We start from the raw sequence: 19,943 nt of genomic DNA on the forward strand, positions 1-19,943 counted from the left end.
AAATTTGTAGAAACAGGGTCAGGGAGAGTCAAATAGGGAAGAAAATTCCGTCTAGACAAGCTGAGAGACGCAGTGTGATCAAATGTGAACCGGGTCAAGGTGGTAAGTCTCCTTATCCTGAGCAAAGGAACGCAGAGTCTTTCATGTAAATGCTATCAGCTCACTTAACAAAGCAAAAAACAGCCAGAATAAAATGTAGATGCAGATTTCTTAGAGGAGAAATTGGGGAGCTGATAAATAAGGCAGTTCTATTAAGGGGTGTATGTGCAAACATTCTCTCACAATAAATCGATGGGAGTAAATATATTTTCCACAACATGTGAAGCCTATTAATGACTAAAACTTCTAGCCTTTAATAGTAAGTTCTCATTTGTGAGAGTGTATGATTTTCTTGAGAGGGGACAACAGGGAGCTTAACTGTTACATTCATCCTGATGAAACATTCACCTGAATGACTCTGTAAGATAGAAATCACACTTTACATTTCTGTCTTTTACTTGTGTTACAAATTTTTAATTTTTGAATTCATGTGTAGTAGTAATTTTATCAGCATTCTTTAAATATCAAAAAAAAACCCCAAAGTATCAACTCTTCAAAATGTAATGCAAATACTAAGAGCAATGATTTTGATATTAATGTGGACCATAAAGCCTAGAGTTTAGGAAAATATTTAAAACATGGCTTAACCCAAAAAGCATTTTCTGTGTTGCAAAGCATTTGAGTAAAAAGAGAACTTTTAAAGGCATTTCCATCATCAAATGACAGTAGTGGAAGAGAAAGTCATTTAACTTCAAGTCTATCTGATTGCATGTGAAACGTCTGACAAAGTTGGAGTTCCCTGTTTTTAATTTTTTTTTCCAGTAAGGGTCTTCACTAGAACATCATAGCCCATAGAGAAAAAAAAAATTAAAAACAGACAGGCTCATTTCCATTCTACATTTCACATGCAATCAAAAAGACTTGCACAAAACAGCTTTCTCTTCCATGCTTCCTTGCCCCCTCGGGAACACAGACTGCAAGGGAGATGAGAGGTAACCACCCACAGAAAGGAAGGAAAGGAGCCCTCTCTTAGGTTATGGTGCAGGATTTTATTTAAATGTAACATTTTCATTAGAAAAAAGGTTATACTGTCTAAGAGCTTACTTCGTAAATTTCTAAAAATTGCATGGTTGCCCAAATCAAATTTAAAATCTAAATTAATTACGCACCATAAGCAGAAAACAAATCTGCAATTGCTACTCAATAAAACAGCTAAGTCTCAGTCTATACATTCCACAAAAATCTGGTAGATTTTGGAGGAAAAAGGCAAAAAAAATCCATAATTTTCTTTATCACCCACATAACTAAAGAAAATGTATTAGGATTCTCTTAAATTATTCAACATCCCCTGAGGGACAGTGAACCTGTGTATTTCAGTCATGTTTGCATGCCCAGCACCCCGCAATGTGCCTGGGCAACAGTAAGCACTAAATAAGTACATGTTGTATTTAAATGTTCATTCAACTCTCCGTTTTAATTATTGCTATTTAAATTTTCTTCCTAAAAGATATTTTCTAAATGATGTCTTTGGCTATGTTTCTTAGAATTTAGTTTAAAAACTGCAACAGCAGTATTTGCTTAATAAATCAGTGAAATTATAAAAAGGAATAAATGATGGATTAATTTTTTTTCTCCTATTACTATTCTGAATCCTTTATCATCTCTCGAGAGTTCCACATTCAAGTCTTTTATGACTAATATTCCACTAACTCTCTGGATTTTAGACTATGGGATTACCTAATCGAGCATTACTCAAAATATATATTGGCTCTGAAAATATGCTAAAGTTGTTCCTCTTGGGGGTGGGGAGCAGAAAGTTTCCATAGTCCAGCCAGATTACATGGGCTTCTTAACGAAGACCGCTTATGGTGATGTGTTCTACTAAAAATGTGGTATTTTGACACACCATTATTTTATGCTCCACTGGGAAAGTAAAAAAAGAGTTGCCAGCCTATGACACAATACTTTCTTAGCACAATGATCTTTTTAAGCTGCATCCCAATTATCAAGATGATAAAATGTAAAAGCAGCACATCTTAGAATTTATAAAATTTGACAATATGCAGTTTCTCAGATGATGAGGTCTGACTTAGAGGGTATTAGTAGAACTAGTGTTCCTCAGATCATAATTTTTTTTTAGTTTTCATGAGTTTATTTGAGCTAAACTGACAGCACATGTTGGGGGGCAAGATCTCAAATGTTCCCCCTTAGATTATACTCTGGAAAATAGATGAAGTTGTAGTCAAAATCCCCTAAGACGAAACCAAGGCCCAAAGAAGTTACTTGACGTGGTCACACACCTGGTTAATGAGAGACAGGTTCTCTTGTCTGCAGCTTTCCTCTTTCAATGTATTCATTCACTACGCTTCTCTCTTGAGCCCATGCTTTGTTGTGCTTTAACATCTTTTAACATACTGATCTTCTACTAACCCATATGCCCACATTCCATTCCCACCCCCATGCTGCCTTCCCCCACCCCTACCACCTCCTGCTAATTACATCTACATGTTCCTTCAATGTCCTTCAGAAGAACTGTCATTGCTTCAAATCCTATCCAAGAATCCACCTGGGCAGAAAGAAGCACAATGTTTCTCACTTCTGCTTCCCTCCTCCTTAAGATAGAAAGGAGGAAGTGTTTATATATTACAGATTCATAAAACCATCAAGTATATAATTTGCTTCATCCTATAGATAGCAAAACGTGGACCCAAAGTGGCCATCTTTCTCATGAGAATGTACATTCCTTAAAAACAGCGATCACATTATTTACAATGTGGTATTATTTTGATACATACAATGATGCTACTTATTCACACCCATTCATTCATTCAACAAATATTTATTGAACATCTATTCTGTGACAGACACAATTCTACTTGCTAAGATGAACTAAATAGTAGTGAACTAAATAGACCAAAAAAGCAAAATAAAAAGTCTGTCTTTCTGGAGCTCATTTTGCAGTAAGCAAGGATTTTCCTGTATTAGGAAAAGATTTTGACTGATCAAACACATCACCTTTCCCAGACTTATTTGATGTGCCACCCACTCCTTTCCAAAAAAATTTTCTAGTTATTCCTTATACACTGATATTAAAGTTGCACAAAGTAGATTTCTGGGAAATGTCAGATAATGTTTACACCTGAGGCCAGTATCTAATTGCGAAAAAGTTAACAAGAAAGTTATGTCATTCTCAGCTTACAGATGAAGAATGGGACTAAAAGGTACAAATCAGACTCTTAGGGTCAAAAAATAGGTTGTTTTTTCATTAATACCAATAATACAATGGCAAGCTCTGAAACTTGTCATATACAAAATTTGCATAAGATATATTAAAATATTAATCAAAATGGAATATAATATGAACAGCTGTATTATTCTGTGAACTAACATGCATTTCGGCAACAAAACAAAATCTTAAAACCTACAGCTATAGAATTTTGAGTTTTTTTGCTTGCTTAAAATTCAAATGATCTAATGATTTCAATTAGCATTCTTTGTTTGCAAATATGTGGCTGAACAGGATAAATAATATATAGTGTTGCAGAAAATGCTTACCATAGTAGTTATTGAATAAACTTCAATTCTATAAATTATGGCCCTTACAAATCACCTAAATAACTGCTATCTTTGTCATTTCGTGGTATATTTTTATAACATGTATTTTATGTGACTAACACAAATTCAAATATACTAAATATAAAAAGGGAGAAAAATAAGGAATTGAAATAAATGAGATGGACATTTTAAATTTTCAAATAAATGGTTGATTTTAAATGCAAAAGCACAAAAAAATAATTAGAGATAATTTGCCAATGCGTCTCAGTAAAATGTATTTGAAGCATTTTAAGTGAAAATGTATCTAACAAAAGCAGCCATGAGAAATTTAACCTCTAAATAAAATGTTTAGGATGCAGCTATAAACTAGAAAAGACTAATAATGAAAATTCATCAAGTACATAGCCTCCATATTAGTGAGTCTTTTATATTGTCATTCATGCCTTAGTCCTTCATTAAACACATGTTTGTTGAGAGTCCACGGTGGCTCAGTCTCATTTTAATAAATCTTTCTGTGATCTGTTAGGAGACATTACTGTGAACACGTTTAGACACTCAAACATCTAATAACTCTACCTACATAATTCCCCAAAAGTCCATATTGTCTAAATAATTTAACTCTATAGAATTATCATTTGTTTTTAGAACTCATATGTTTTACATTCTTTATAGTCATTATTAACTAGGGAATTTCTCAAAAAAACTAAACTTTCTTTTATTTTTTTGTTCATGCCCATTTTATCTCTGTTGCTACAGATGTTACTTACATATTTTATAATTAATAAATAATATGAAGAATTTATTTCATATTTAACAAAAACTTAACAAAATCCATATTCAACAAACCATATGCCCAACACCTTATTCATACAGATGCATAGTTCTATAATATTTAACCTTGTGCACAAATAATTTTCAAAGCTCATGTAGTAATTACATGCTGTATAGCAACTATTCAACATCAACTAAACTTTATTATATCACTGAGCTACTAAAACATTTTGTTTTAAAAAATATAGCTACATCAGAATACTCATTAATCAACATTTTAAATATAAATTTTCTTAGTTCCCCAAAATATTTTAATTCATGCAAAAAACCAATTCATGCTTAACAGTCAACATATTAAACTAATAACATTTTCAAGATTCTATAAAAATCCAAAACATAGCAAAACAAAATGTGAAATTTTCTCTAATTCTTGGGTGGTCTGCTGAAGAAAATTTAGCTTTATATAAAACTATAAATTACTGTTAAATCAGCTATTTGGATAGAAGATAAGTTAATTTATGAAAACTTGTTTTAGTTTATAGCAAGTCTACACATGAAAGACAGTTTCAATGAGATGTCCAAGCATAAGGAAGTTGGAATCCTATTGAAAATGGAAAAAGGTTTTGCACTCCACAAATATTGTTTGAACGTAATATAAGCAGAAAAATTTGTGGTTTGTAAATCCATATGTTCTTAACTGGATATTTTTTACATACTTTTGTTTAAGTTTTCACAATGCACCTATGTGCTGGTATCAGTGCCCTTTCCTGCTGTGAAAGAATGTAAATTTAGTGCCATCTACTGGAAGAAGTGGATACTATTCAATTAATTGCAAATTATTTTGTGAACAATGTGGGTTGAAATTTGTACGTCTATTTTTAAAGAACTACTTATCTCTTGTTTTTTTAAGTCTTACCCCGAAGGATTTTTAATATAGTCAAATAGGTCAGGTAAGAAGAGCATGTAAGAATGGTGAAAACTGCAGAATAGAGGGCATTAATTCAAACAGGTGGGAGAGAATTCCATTGGTGATTATCAGTAGAAAAGTCAGGAATACTGTGTTCTGATCAGTTTTATATTGGTTTCATGTGTATCTTTTAGTTTTTAAAAAGATCTTATTTACTTTTAGAGAGAGGGGAAAGGAGGGGAAAAGGGAGGGAGAGAAACATCAATCTGTGAGAGATACATTGATCGGTTGCCTCTCATGTGCCCCCAACTGGGGACCTGCCCCGCAACCCAGGCGTGCGCCCTGACTGGGAATCAAACTGGTGACCTTTTGATTCGCAGGCCTGTGCTCAATCCACTGAGCCGCACCAGCCAGGGTTCATGTGCATCTTTTAGAAGACAGGTTCTGAACTTATGGTCAAAGAGTCCTCTCTTAAGAGTTTCAGAATATTTAACAAAAAAAAATGAAATTATATGAAAAAGTGTGTGTTACACATATGTAACTTTTATCAAATATCCATGGGAATGGTTCATCTTTTCATGAAAAAAAAAAAGGTTTTTTAAAAAACCAAACAGAAAGCCAATTATTTAGAAGGTAAACAGCACATTGATAATTTTAATTATTTTTTAAAAGGTAAAATATAACATCAGATACCATTAATGAACTACTGCCAGCACAAACTTAAATAGTAAGCAGTACTTCTTATTTATGGATGTTGCTTTAGTACATATCTCTTTACAAGCATTTCCTCTTTACAAATGGAGAATTCGGAGCATAACAAACAATATTAATTGCTCCAGATAAAAGTGGTCAAATGAGCCAGAATTTTTAATTCTTATAATAAGTATAACAGGCATTTGTTCCCTTCCTCAAACAGGTTATCTGCCACCAAAACTCAAACTGTTTGAGAGAAAAAGTCTGGATAATATACATTGAATCTGTGTTATTTGTTATCTGTGTAGCTACAATGTGATTCAGACCTAAGATGTCCACTATGTTGTATTAATACCATGAAGTGAAAAAAGAGAAATTGTTTTTCACTCAAAAGACAACCAAACTATTAACTTACTTTTAACTTTCCCATATAAAAGAGCCTCAAATAAATTTGTGTCTGTTATAGCTACCATTTCACCTACATGCAAACTTCCTAAATGTTTATTCACTCATTTAACAAATATTTATTAAGTGCCAGGCACTGTGCTAAGCTCGAGAGCCACGAGTCCCTGATTAATAGAGTTCTAGTTACATAGATTATATTCTGTGACTTACACACACCATTTGCAAATGTCTCTAAGATCTCCACTTTCTAAATTAGAAAAAAACTGCCACTAAAGTCAAGTAAAAGCAACAACAACTATATTATGTGTATGATGTTAGAGAAGAGTATAATTTATCACTGTAATTAGTACTATTTAGACAAATACTCTCACTTGGCTGGAAGCTACCATGATAACTAGTCTAAGCTACAATTAGACTCGATTTTTATCAAGCATTGAAACTACGTATAAAATTGTGCCTCTTAATCCCTCCTCAAATAGTGCTCCAGGCTTGACTAGAGTAAGGATTCCAGTGTCCAAACAGGGAAAATAGGCCTGTCCTCCCACACAACCCAGCAGCCTTCTCTGTGAATTTCCAGCCATTGATTGGTGCTGAGTTTTCAGATTTGTTCTAGCTAAAGCCAAAAGCAAAAACAAATGACAGTTAATAAAGTCACAGAATTTCAGAATTTAACATATTATCTAATTTGAATTTCTCATTTTAAAGATAGACTAAGATCTGGAGAAGTTTACTGATTTGTTCAAGGGCACAGAAGTTAATTACAGAGCTGTGGTTAGAGTTTTCTGACTCCTATTCCAGTGCTCCTTTTAATACATAAAAGAAACTGTTACAGGATATTAAGAAGAAATTCTGAGAGAGAAAAATTACCTTTAATTACAAACATGAGTGAACCATAACTCAGATGCACTTAATAAGCTCTAAATTAAAATTATGCTTTATTAAAAAATAAGAAGGAAGTCAAAGCTGAAAAATGATAGATCACTCTTCTGGGATATGGCCTTCATACAGGTCAATCCAGTTATAATCAACTTTGAGAGACTGTTCCAATTATTTTTTAGTTCTGGAATTATTTTGTATTGAATAATACCTGAAATTAGTAGAGTACTGGCTTGGGAGCAAAAATCCTTTTGATTTACAGAGATTTTTGTTGTAATGGGTTTTGACCAGGAACAGTAAATTAAAGCAAGATTTCAAACTTTCACCTTAATTTCCTATATCTCCAATTTTGACCTCTTCCCTCCCTACTTGTACAAAGTAATAAGGGCTAGAACTCCCATTAGATTTCACTTTTATTTTCAAAATTTAAATAGTTTGTTTCATTATTGTTAAACTCAATTTCTTCAACATTTTTATACTTCTACAAGTAAAATTCTGTTTGAGAAATAGATGATGAAGATTTTGCTAATATTCATTACAATGTAAATACCAGAAGACTGACTTTGATAGCACCTTAAAAAGTAAGTGGCGCTTAGCTGGCTAAGAAATTATAGAATACTATGCTAGCCAATTCATTTATCAAATTAAAATGGGTTGCGAGCCAGAAAGACAGAGACTTCCTCTGGGCTTCCATCGGTACAGGGTAAGACTAACAGAAATGTGTTGTATATTCATAGGATTTGAACTCTGGTTCGTTAGGATATACAATTAAACTAAAGAGATCCAGACAACACACTGAAAGGCGCTTCGCAAACATAAAGTGCACTTGTGTTTCCTATTAAAAATGCTGACGTGACAGATGAGACAAACTTAAATGTTTTGAAAAGTCTATTGTACTAGAGAATTACAAATACAGACAGACAGACAGGTATAGATATATATAGTAAACTCAGTGAACATTTATGTATGTGGCTCCTCGCTATCTGCCAGCCACTGCTCTGAGCAGCTTTCACACTGCAATCTATTTCGGTCTTGCAGCCATCCTCTCAGGTGACTGTTATTATTCCTCAAATAATAATACAAATAAGGAAGCCAAGGCACACAGCTAGTTAAGTGGCAAAGCCAGATTTCAAATCCAGCCAAACTCCACAATTTGTGTGATTAAGCAATGTATTAATAATGGTTACTTCTTAAGACTTATCAGCTTTGTTAATTTATCTTTGAATCATTTTGATATCAAAATTTAAACAAATTTATATCTCAATTAAAGAATTTCATTATGAAATCCTTTAATATATAGTACACATAACAATTGTAATATTAAAGTTTTTTCATTTATATGTAACCATGTATTCCTGAAAAAATACTCAACATGTGAGAACACCAACATAGCTTTTGTGAGTATGCAGTACACGGAAGAAGCTAAGTATTTACAGAAACAATTGATTGATTAATGGAGTATTCCTCGAGATAGGACAATCGTGGAATTAAAGGATTTTATAATGAAAAACTCCACATGGTACAGGGACTACATTGGTTAATATTCTCCCTCAAACTCATATACAATTCAACAGATCATCCTTGTCAGTTCCACAGCCTGAATCTCTCTGATCCATCCTCCTTTCCAGAGCTAGTATAATGACCAACTGTTAAGGCTCTCAGCATTTCCTGCATCCCTCCAGCCTCAAACTGCCCCAGCACACGCTGCAGTGGCAGTGCAGGGGCTTGGCTGGCTGGGGGAGGCAGCGTGGGGTGGGAGGGCCATGCATTAAGCTTCATTAGCCTCTCATGTCACCAGAAATAGACATAAAACCTATTTTTTAAACAAAAAGATGTTTACTATTCAAACACAGCTTTAAGACAAATGCCTTATCCTCCCTTCTAATCAAGTTGCCATCCCAGTCTTCTTATAGAAACATCTGGAACCAGCACTGACCTTCCACCATACTAAATCAGTAATCATAAAATGCAAATCAAGTCATGTCACTCCCCCTTTATCTCCTCCCAAGATTTAAATTCCTTCCAACATCACATAAGGCACTGCCTCAAGTGGCTACCTTTCTTCCTCACTTCTACTACTTGGCCTCACGCACCCAAGCAAGCCATATGAAATAGTCTGATTTCTCTAACCATGACCTAGCTTGTTCAGGCCTTGGTATTTTGCCCATGCTACTCCACACATTAGAAATGTCCTTCCCCCTCTCTGGACCCTTGGCTAACTGCTGCTCACAGACTGAGTTCAGCTCAAGCATTATATCCCTGACGAGGCCCTCCTTAAACTTCAGAGACCTTCCCTCCCTTCCAAAATTTCTTCCCCTGAGCAAAGAGCTAGGACCATCCTCGTCTGGATTCCCCTAATACCCCAGGCATAAATGCTTTTGGTCTAGTCTTCGCACCATGTGGTTCAATGGTCCTCACACACTCATGTCCAACCTGTGCCAGCCAAAGCAATCAGCCTGGTCTTGTTCATCACCGTATCCTCACTGCTTCACACAATGCCTGGCACTCACAGTTAATATTCAACGAATGTTTAATGAGTTGGAATTAAATTCTCTATACAAAATAGTAATAGATATATGTACATTAATAGAAAACATTAAATAATATTGACAATAATGTTCACAGAAAATATCTGACCATTGTGATTTTCATAAGAAAGTATTAAACTTATACAGGCACATAATGAAATTTTGGACTTTCATGCATAAAATCACATTTTTAAAAAGTGTGTTGGTTCTAATTTAAGAACCAGTTGACACATACTATATTAGTTCTGTTGATTTGGTAATTGTTAAGTAGAACATTTTTCTTTTTAACTATAATAACTAACATTATTATACTAAAGTTGTTCTTTTTAATTTTTTCTTTCCTAAAGGAATGGCCGCATGTGAAATAAAAAGCATTTCATTATCCTTTAACAAGACGAATGTCTTATTCTGTGTGATTTGGAGCAGTTTCTTATCAGGACTGCCAGCCTCTTATGAGCAACGTTATGATTTTCAGATGTGTAGTGTGCATTAAAGAGCAAGAAGACATCGTGAGCTATTAGTGACAATTATACCCTGAGCTGGGGAACTGCACAATGTTTCCAAGGGTTGTAAGGATTGTGGAAATGAATGTTACTCAAAGTAGAGTGGTGATTTATAACCAATTTCCGTCTTCAAATTAGGGCCCAAGTGAAAGAAAACGAAATTTAGCAAAGCATGATGGCGTATCATTTCCTGCAGCAGAAACACCCCCGGGGGCCAGCGCCCTCACTAGGTACAGTACAAGAAGCAGCAACCTGAGGGAAGCCCACAGGCTCGCAGGGCCACTGGCTGGCTCTTTGTCATCAAATGCAGCAGGTTGAATGCAGACATCACTGTGATATCTTCCCCAACAAAACGAGAGGCAAAGAACAGGGGCAAGAGCTGAGTAGGAGAAAAAAAGAAAAAAGTTAACATATCACAAATGTGAAGCACATTCATGGCACAATTGACGGTTACGGTTTTATCTGGAACTGAACACACATACACAGTGCTAATAAATTTCAAATGCCTATTTTTCAGATGGTGAACTTACTTTCAACCCAGGATTATTTACATTTTATGAATGAAATAGACACACTACAATAGTGTAATCTGTGAATGCATTTTGCATGCGGTTCAGAAAAGAGATGAACTTTGAAACAGTTGAAAGGAATTAGCATTTACTAAGTGCGTACCATGTGACAGGAACTGTCTGGGGCCTAATAAACACATTGTATCATTTCATTCGTGCAATAAACCTAGAAGGTAGGTTTTATCCCCCAATAAATATGTGAGGAAACCGAGGCTCAAAGGTCCAAGGGCACAAAGCAAGTAACAAATGAAAAGGGATTAGAAAACCCTGTTATATCTACTGCATAGCCATGTTCTTTCCTTCCACCACACTGCTTTCTTCCAGCAATTGTTGCAAATCGCCCTCCCTGGAGGAGACTATAAAATATTGTAAGATTAAGAGATTTCTTTTATTAGAGTTTCATTTTTTGTTAATAGAGAGCCAAATAACCTAGGGACAACTAGAAGACTTCACTTTAGAAACAGTGTTCAGTTTGAACAAAGCATAGTGAATACAAATTTTTCATTTGATTTTATAGCTTATAATTTCTAAGTCAATTCTGTGAATAATATTCACAACTTAGTCTTAAAAGTAGTGAAAATATTTTTTTAACGTTTTTAGAAATGAGTCATGTAGAAGAATCTCAAAATACTGTGAGTGACAAACTTTAGAGAAAAGTGCAGTTAGTGTTTAAAGTTTTGTACAATCTTTCAGTTAGTAAAGATTAACTTCAAATGAAGATGGAAAATAATAGATTAATATTAACTTCTAATATTTTATTTAAAACTGGCATCGCAAGTGACCTTAACCACTAAATTTCAAAAATGGATATAAAATTAATGTCTACTTCATTTCCTGACCTTATCCCCCCAAAATAAAAGCCTGTTCCTGGTCTCTTCTGACCTCCTTGAAGAACAAACACATAATAAACAGTAATATATTTTACCAAATCACTCTGGAGTATATCTGACAAAAATCTGCTTGTATTAACATGCCTGAACTCTGACTTCTCCAAACTAAGCTCACTACAAAACTAAAACATTTCTGTGTGACTAACTGGAGACAAAAGAGAAGAAGAGGGAAGGTAAGTATTACAATGCACAGCCTGAAAGAACCATTAAGTGTAAATAAACATGCCATTTTCACGAGTGATTGCAGAGCAGGGGAAAGAGAGCATTCCTCCGGAGCAGACTACTGACTAATAAAAGATCAAAGGTCTATGCCTCACAACACTATAAATAAAAATGTATTTTTTCCTTGCGACCTTCTTTGCAAGGAATAAAGTGTGCGCGGTAAATGTAATTACTTAGCAAAGCTGCAGCCTCATTGTGCTCCTGCAGCTGATCATAAAACGTCTTCCTATTCTGTTTCATCAACTGCTGTACCAGGCAGCCTGCACGCCTACCGACGGCTGCAGCCATCTGGCTTGTGTCAAAGCCAGCGCACAGGAAGAGAGGGAGTGATGTCACTCTGCAGGTCAGGCAAAGAACAAAGATTCATTCTACAATTAAAAGCCGAGGGCCTCAAATACCACCAGGGGCCCTCCAGCATGATACGACTGAATGATTGAATGTTCGAATGCTGCTGCATTTATTTTTACCCAAATAGCCAGGGCTCCATCTAGTGGCAAATTAGTTTTGCCCAGTTTTCTTTAAAAGCAAGCCCAGATAGTGCTACATTAGCACCAATGAAGTAGAAGAACAAAGTGATCGATAACTTTTAGAACAGCATAGTCTTTTTACACTGAAGAATACAAAAAGCTTGATTTGTCACAACACTCTCCATTTTCAAATCTTACAAAGCATGCATTTTATAGGTTAGGATTCGATATGACCCAAACTATTAGCTTTAACCTTAATTATAGTGAAAAAGCAGCTATTTCTGCAAAATGCATGCAAAGCGACATTACTTACACACTATTCTAAAAGTATGTACTGAGGTGTAAAGAATGGATAGAATGGGCATTACATCTGGGTACCTTGGTAGAATCCAACTTGTAATCTTATACCTCCAAAGAACAAAAGAATCACAGTTAAAATGACTCTCACATGTGACACCAAAGCCACTTATCTCTAGAACAGAAAAAGAAATCTTTTTATGCTGAAATGATTCAACAAAATTAATTTTTCGCTAATGTTTTGCACTTAATTTATGTTTGCAGTAAATGAAGTGAAACACTTTGGCAAACTGATCTAAAACACAGAATGTATCTGCATAAAAGATGGGTCACCATAATGGATGTGTGTGAGCTATGGGGTCAGATGGCCTGGGTTTGAATCCTGGCCCTGACCCTAACTAGTTGTATTGTCTTGGGCAGGTAACTTACGCTCTCAATGACTCAGTCTCCTCAACTCTAAAATAAGTTAATTCGTAAAAAAGACTTGAAACACCCTTGGTACATAGTATAAGCTCAGCAAATGTTAACTATTATTATTGTTAAGTATACAAATATTGACTATATTTTTAAATTAAAGAATTAAAATTTTCTAACAGTCCACTTATACCCAATCCTATTTAGAACTGGGAGACAATTCTCCAAAGACAGAATCTTATTTAGGCCAGAAAACTACTCTTTAACAGATTTCCACAGTGAATTATCCTAATAAAAACAGTAGGATAGAGATATCCTAGAAGTGACAGTTGATGAAACCCTTGGCATATATATGGCAGGCACTATTCTAAGCCCTTCATATTCATTAGCTATTTTAACCTCATGGCCTTATAAGATACATATTGTCATTTTCCCAGTTTTAGATGAAGAGGGAGATACAGGAAGGTTAAGTAATTTGCCTAAAATCTTACAGCTAGTAAGGAGGTCCCTTAAATAACTGGACTGAGTGCTTTAACAGATTTGAACCCAGGCCATCTAGCTCCAGGGCCAGTGCTCTTGGCCACTGCACAAAAGCCTGAAGTTGTACCAACCCACTCTACATAATCTGCTTCTGGTTACCTACTATATAATGTGGCTGATAATAGACACTTAGTAAGGGCTCAATTAATTCAAGAAGATTATTTGAAGATTCTCTCCCTTGGCACTGTGTAAAAAAAGTAAGGAGATAAATAAAAAGTTTGAGACATATTCAGATTTCTAGATTTGAACTTTTTGTTTCTACTAGATGCAACTTCCCTTTCCCTTTTCACCTTCAAAACTGTTCTCCAAACTCCTTGGATACACTTTTATGATATCTCCTAAAGACTCCACTTAAATCTACCAAAGCTCTATTATGTTGACAATACGGACTTTTGAGGGCCAAACTGATAGTTCTCCCCTCCCCCCTACCCCCCAAAATTCAGGTTTCAATTTGTTAGCTTTCATCCCACTGCCTGCCCTGAGCTGCCTGGGTGAGGACCAAAGTCAGAAATTATCCTAGTCCAAGAAGGGTCCGAAGGAGCTCACAGTCCTGAGTGGTGACAATATTTGGTGAAAGAATTAGCATTGAACACCACATAGAAATCAGCACTAAGCGAGGGCCACCCAGAACATCTCTAATTCTCCAAGTTTATCCTCAACTTCCTCACTTTTGTAGAGATAGTCAACATTCTTTTTTGTCAGACACATGACTTATGCACCTTTATGATTTCTAGAATATCTAGCACATCATTTTGAAAATATGTGGTGTTAAAAAACACTGGTTGAACAATCCTAATAAACATTATCACACTATGTGCCCAGAACAGAATTAGATTACGATTGCCTATAATTCTCTGCTTAAAAGTTTTTCATGATTCCACAGTGCATGTTACAGAGTTTCCCAAACCATGTTCTGAGAGATAGGAAATGCTTTTTCAAACAAATTTAGTATTCAAATAATTGTGGAAATGCGACCCAATATAAAGGGTCTGTGCGGCTTTGCAGTAAATACACCTGCCTAACTTAGTCTCAGTTGGTGCCTCTCAGATAGTTTTGACCATGCAAAGCCCCTTTCTTTCCACTTCCAGTCAAGATGGAGGTGTAGATAAGCACACTTCGCCTCCTTGTACAACCACAGAAAAAATCACTAGATCTCAAAACAAGTAACACCCAGAACCGTCAGAAAATCCAGCTGTGTAGAAGTCCAACAACCAAGATTTAAAGAAGCCACATTCATCCAGTCTGGTTAGGATGGGCAGAGATGTGGAAGACAGGCAGAGAGACATGGAGCCGAGGTGTGGTGTGGACAGGCCGCAGCGGCGCAACAGCCCGGCCGTCCCACATCCATGTGTGGTGGATAAAAATCGGGAGGGACACCTTGGGAGCCAGTGATCCCAGCCCCAGGCCAGACTGCACAGCCCAGGGTTCCAGTGCCAGGAAGATAAAGCCCCCTAAGTTCTGGCTGTAAAAACCAGTGGGGGTTGGGGAAGTGGAAGAAACTGCCGAATTTTCAGGAGCATCTGCTTAAAGGGTCCTCATGGACTTAGAACATACGCAGACCCACACCTCTGGGAATCAGCACCAGGGCAACCGCTGGAAGGGGGCCAGTCACATATGGAGAGTAAGTGAAGTGACTGGAAACAGGACGAATTCCAGGCAAACCGCCAGAAGCCAGGCAGTGGCATTATCCCCTCTCCAATCCCTTGTCCCACACAGCCACAAAGCAGTGAAGTGGGCTACCCCACCCTGGTGATTACCAAAGGCTCCACCCCACACAGCTGACAGGGGCATTTTCCACAATAGGCCATGCCACTAAGACAGGGAGTCAAAGCATCTCTGCTTAACACACAGAAACAAACACAGGGAGGCTGCCAAATTGAGGAGACAAAGAAACATGGCCCAAATAATAGAACAAAACCCCAGAAAAAGAACTAAACAGAAAGGAGATAACCAACCCATCAGCTGCAGAATTCAAAACACTGATGATCAGAATGCTGAAAGGACTCATGAGTACGGCAACATGAAAAAAAGACACAGGGAGAAATGAAGGTTACCCTAAGCGAAACAAGAAAAATCTACAGGAAACCAGCAGTGGAGTGGATGAAGCTGAGAATCAAATTCATGATTTAGAACCCAAGGAAGAAATAAGGATTCCACCAAAACAGCAAGAAGAAAAAGAATTTTTAAAAAATGAGGATAGCATATGGAGCCTGTGGGACATCTCCCAATGTACCAATATGTGAATCATAGAGACGCCAGAAGGAGAAGAGGAAAAGCAAGAAATTGAAAATTTATTTGAAAAAATAATGAAAGAAAACTTCCCTAATTTGGTGAAGGAAATAGACATACAAGTCCAGGAAGTAGAGAGAATACCAAACAAGTTGGACCCAAAGAGCACCTCACCAAGACACATCATAATTAAAATGTCAAACATTAAAGATAAAGAAAGAATCTTAAAAGCAGCAAGAGAAAAGCAGAGAGTTGCTACAAAGGAGTTCCTGTAAGATTATCAACTAATTTCTCAAAAGGAACTTTTCAGGCAAGACGTATTCAAAGTGATGAAAGCAAGGACCTACAACCTAGATGACTCTATCCAGCAAAGCTATCATTTAGAATGGGAGGGCAGATAAAGTGCTTCCCAGATAAGGTCAAGTTAAAGGAGTTCATCATCACCAAGCCATTATTGTATGAAATGTTAAAGGGACTTGTCTAAGAAAAAGATCAAAAATATGAACAGTAAAATGACAACAAACTCACAACTATCAACAAATGAACCTAAAAGAAACAAACTAAGCAAACAAGCAGAACAGGAACAGAATCATAGATACGGAGATCATTTGGAGGTTTATAAGCTGGGAGGGGGAAGGAGGAGAACGGGGGAAAAGGTACAGGGAATAAGAAGCATAAATGGTAGGTACAGAATAGACAGAGGGATGTTAAGAATAGTATAGGAAAAGGAGAAGCCAAAGAACTTATATGTACGACCCATGGCATGAACTAAGGTGGGGTGGGGGGTATTACTGGAGGGTATGGGGGCTGTTGGGCGGAGGGGGGAAAAGGAGGATAATTTGGGACAACTGTAATAGTATAATCAATAAAATATGTATGTTTTTTTTTTTTTTTTTTTTTTAATATATTTATTGATTATGCTATTACAGTTGTCCCATTTCCCCCCCCACTCCACTCCATCCTGCCCACCCCCCTCCCTCCCACATTCCCCCCCCATAGTTCATGTCCATGGGTCATACTTGTAAGTTCTTTGGCTTCTACATTTCCTACACTATTTTTACCCTCCCCCTGTCTATTTTCCACCTATCATCTATGCTACTTATTCTCTGTACCTTTACCCCCTTCTCCCCCTCCCACTTCCTTATTGACAACCCTCATGTTCTAGTTGTTTGCCTAGTTTGCTCTCGTTTTTGTTTTATGTGTGGTCGTTAATAACTGTGAGTTTGGTGTCATTTTTACTGTTCCTATTTTTGATCTTTTTCTTAGGTAACTCCCTTTAACATTTCATATAATAAGGGCTTGGTGATGATGAGCCTCTTCAACTTGACCGTATCTGAGAAGCACTTTATCCTCCCTTCCATTCTAAATGATAGCTTTGCTGGATACAGTAATCTTGGATGTAGGTCCCTGCGTTTAATCTTGGGTAATGTAACCATGGTGTGCCTTGTTGTGTTCCTCCTTGGGTCCAGCTTCTTTGGGACTCTCCGAGCTTCCCGGACCCCCCGGAAGTCCATTTCCCCTGCCAGACCGGGGAAGTTCTCCAAAAATATGGAACGCTTCACGAATTTGCGTGTCATCCTTGCGCAGGGGCCATGCTAATCTTCTCTGTATCGTTCCAATTTTAGTATATGTGCTGCCGAAGCGAGCACAAATATGTATGTTTTAAAAAGCCCTTCTCTTTCCTATCACCATCCCATAGAACACCTTCTGGTAAATCCTTTGGATAATGTCCATATTCCTAAACAAAGCATCTGAAGTTCTAAATCTTGCTGCTGCCTTCCTCTTTAGCCTTTCTCTTGCCATGACTGCATCCTACCCCTTGCCACGCTCCTGCCACACCGACATACTCGTAATTTCCCCCAAATAGGCCCCCCGTTTCCTATTTCGACTTCCATGTCTTTCTTTATCCCACAGTCTTACTCTCTGTCACCACTCCCGCCACTCTTAGCCTCTGTGACATGGTCCCCACTGCGGTGCCAAGCATGCTATTACATCCCCTGTGACAACTTTCAGAGCACTGACATCTGCTCGTATCCGTCTGCCTCTTCTAGATTACATTTGCTTATACGTCTGTGTTTCTCTTCTAGATTATAAATGTCCTGAGTGCAGAGATGGTGTCTTCTCATCTTTGTGTCCCAGTACCTGGCATGGAGTGAAAAAAAAATGACTATGTAAATAACTGATTCCATAGAATTGATTGTTCAGGCTCATCATTTCCTACCCTGTTCTCTCCACCATCTGAACTGTTAATGGTGCTTAAAGGTAATTATTTGAATTAAAACCAGTTGATTCCTTCATAGAAGTAGTAGTGCCTATGAAGGTGGGAGGTTGAAAATGCAATCTGACTTGAGATCCAAAGATAATTTGAATGTCCAATTTTGGTCAAAATTTATTACTTCTTCTCCATCATTTTTTTCCCTTCCAGAACTCATACATACAAACATTTTACTAAAGTTAGTTAGTTTTTGGTTTGGGTTTATTTTTATTTCTTTTTACTTTTTTTTCCTTGCAATTGAATGATAAACTGCCAAAGAAAGATGGTGTAAACAGGGAATCCAAAGAACTCACAAATTTGGTAATTAGCTCCGGAATGTATACGCTGACTGTGCTAGTACATTTAAAGGGTCAAGCCTGAAAGGCAAATCCCTTTCCAATAAATGGCAAAGGAATGCCCACCTCAGGGGTTTTCTACAAGCTGGTAAAATGTCCCCCCAAAACTACAAGGGTCAAAAGAGAGTTGGCAAGATAAAAACAGAAAGCCCCAAACACTAATTACACCATGACAGATAAAGAACGTTCTTTTGAATAGAATATATTTACTGCTATAGGAAATTTTTTCATTGTTGCTATTTTTCTCACTTCATTATTAAAGGAGAAACTTCATCAAGTGGGCCACCACTTGGGAACACTAATCTAATTGTTCACTACAAAGTTCTATAAAAATATTTTTGTTCTTATCAGCACAGTGCCTGGCACTATTTATGCTCAACTAACATTTGTTGACTGAATTCATCAATTACTCATTTACTTGTTGAAATCAACAGATCATTAGCTAGAATAGGCTATTAGCTAGAATTGGGCATCCCTTTTATTAAGCAGAGATCTTTTTGTATTTAAGAAAATACAGAACCCTGGCTATTCAGAATCCTTAATCAATCTTCCAAACCACTTTGAGAGAATAGCTACATATTTTTGGAATAGTGTGTAAGTAATGTCACTTTGCATGATTTGCAGAAATAGCTGCTTTTTCACTATAATTAGGGTTAAAGTATTAAAATAATTAGGATGATATCAAATCCTAACATATGAAATGTATGCTTTGAAGGATTTGGAAATGGAGAATATTGTGACAAATCATGCTTTTTGTATTCTTTGATGTAAAAAGACTATACTGTTCTAAAAGTTATTGATCACTTCAGTTACTCTTCTTTATTGGTGCTAATATAGAACCATCAATCTGGGTTTGCTTTAAATTTCTTTTTATCCTCACCTGAGGACATTTTCTCATTACTTTTTAGAGACAGAGGAAGGGAGAGTGAGAAACATCGATGTGAAAGAAGCATTGACTGGTTGCCTCCCAAGCTTGTCCAGGGATCGTATGCATCCAGGCTGGGGACCGAACCCACAACCTCGCTAAGTTCCCTGACCAGGAATTGAAGCCCAACCTTTCAGTTACAGGAGGAAGCTCCAACCAACTGAGCCACACCAGCCAGGGCTGGGTTTGCTTTTAAAGAAAACTCCTCAGATGCCAAAGTTTGAGAGTAAGGGTTTTGTTTGTATGTTTTTTAAGAAAAAAACAAGGATGTTTTAAAGTATTTCTTTCACAATACAACCTTCAGCCCTGGCTGGTGTGGCTCAGTGAATTGAGTGCTGGCCTGAAAACCAAAGGGTCACCAGTTCAACTCCCAATCAGGGCGCATGCCTGTGTTGTGGGCCAGGTCCCCAGTAGGGGGCGCTTGAGAGGCAACCACACATTGAAGTTTCTCTCCCTCTCTTCCTCCCACCCTTCCCCTCTCTAAAAATAAATAAAATCTTAAT

The 19,943-nt window shown here is 36.8% G+C and overlaps 1 protein-coding gene and 1 non-coding gene across 3 annotated transcripts in view; both read right to left on the reverse strand.

Moving 5' to 3' along the window:
• Nucleotides 1-19,943, reverse strand: part of MSRB3 (methionine sulfoxide reductase B3) — a 165,175-nt gene that overhangs the window by 121,440 nt on the left and 23,792 nt on the right. For both annotated transcript variants that reach the window (XM_053921208.2, XM_024576410.4), the window contains exon 2: nucleotides 10,530-10,656. In XM_053921208.2, coding sequence (XP_053777183.1) covers nucleotides 10,530-10,605 — 76 coding nt within the window. In that variant the 5' untranslated portion in view covers nucleotides 10,606-10,656. The remainder of the gene's footprint in view (nucleotides 1-10,529; nucleotides 10,657-19,943) is intronic.
• LOC128780630 (U6 spliceosomal RNA) lies at nucleotides 17,448-17,554 on the reverse strand. The gene has a single exon (XR_008426568.1). It is a non-coding gene; the product is annotated as a U6 spliceosomal RNA (small nuclear RNA).

The sequence above is a fragment of the Desmodus rotundus genome, chromosome 3, assembly GCF_022682495.2.
Source record: "Desmodus rotundus isolate HL8 chromosome 3, HLdesRot8A.1, whole genome shotgun sequence".
In the NCBI taxonomy this organism is placed as follows: Eukaryota; Metazoa; Chordata; class Mammalia; order Chiroptera; family Phyllostomidae; genus Desmodus; species Desmodus rotundus.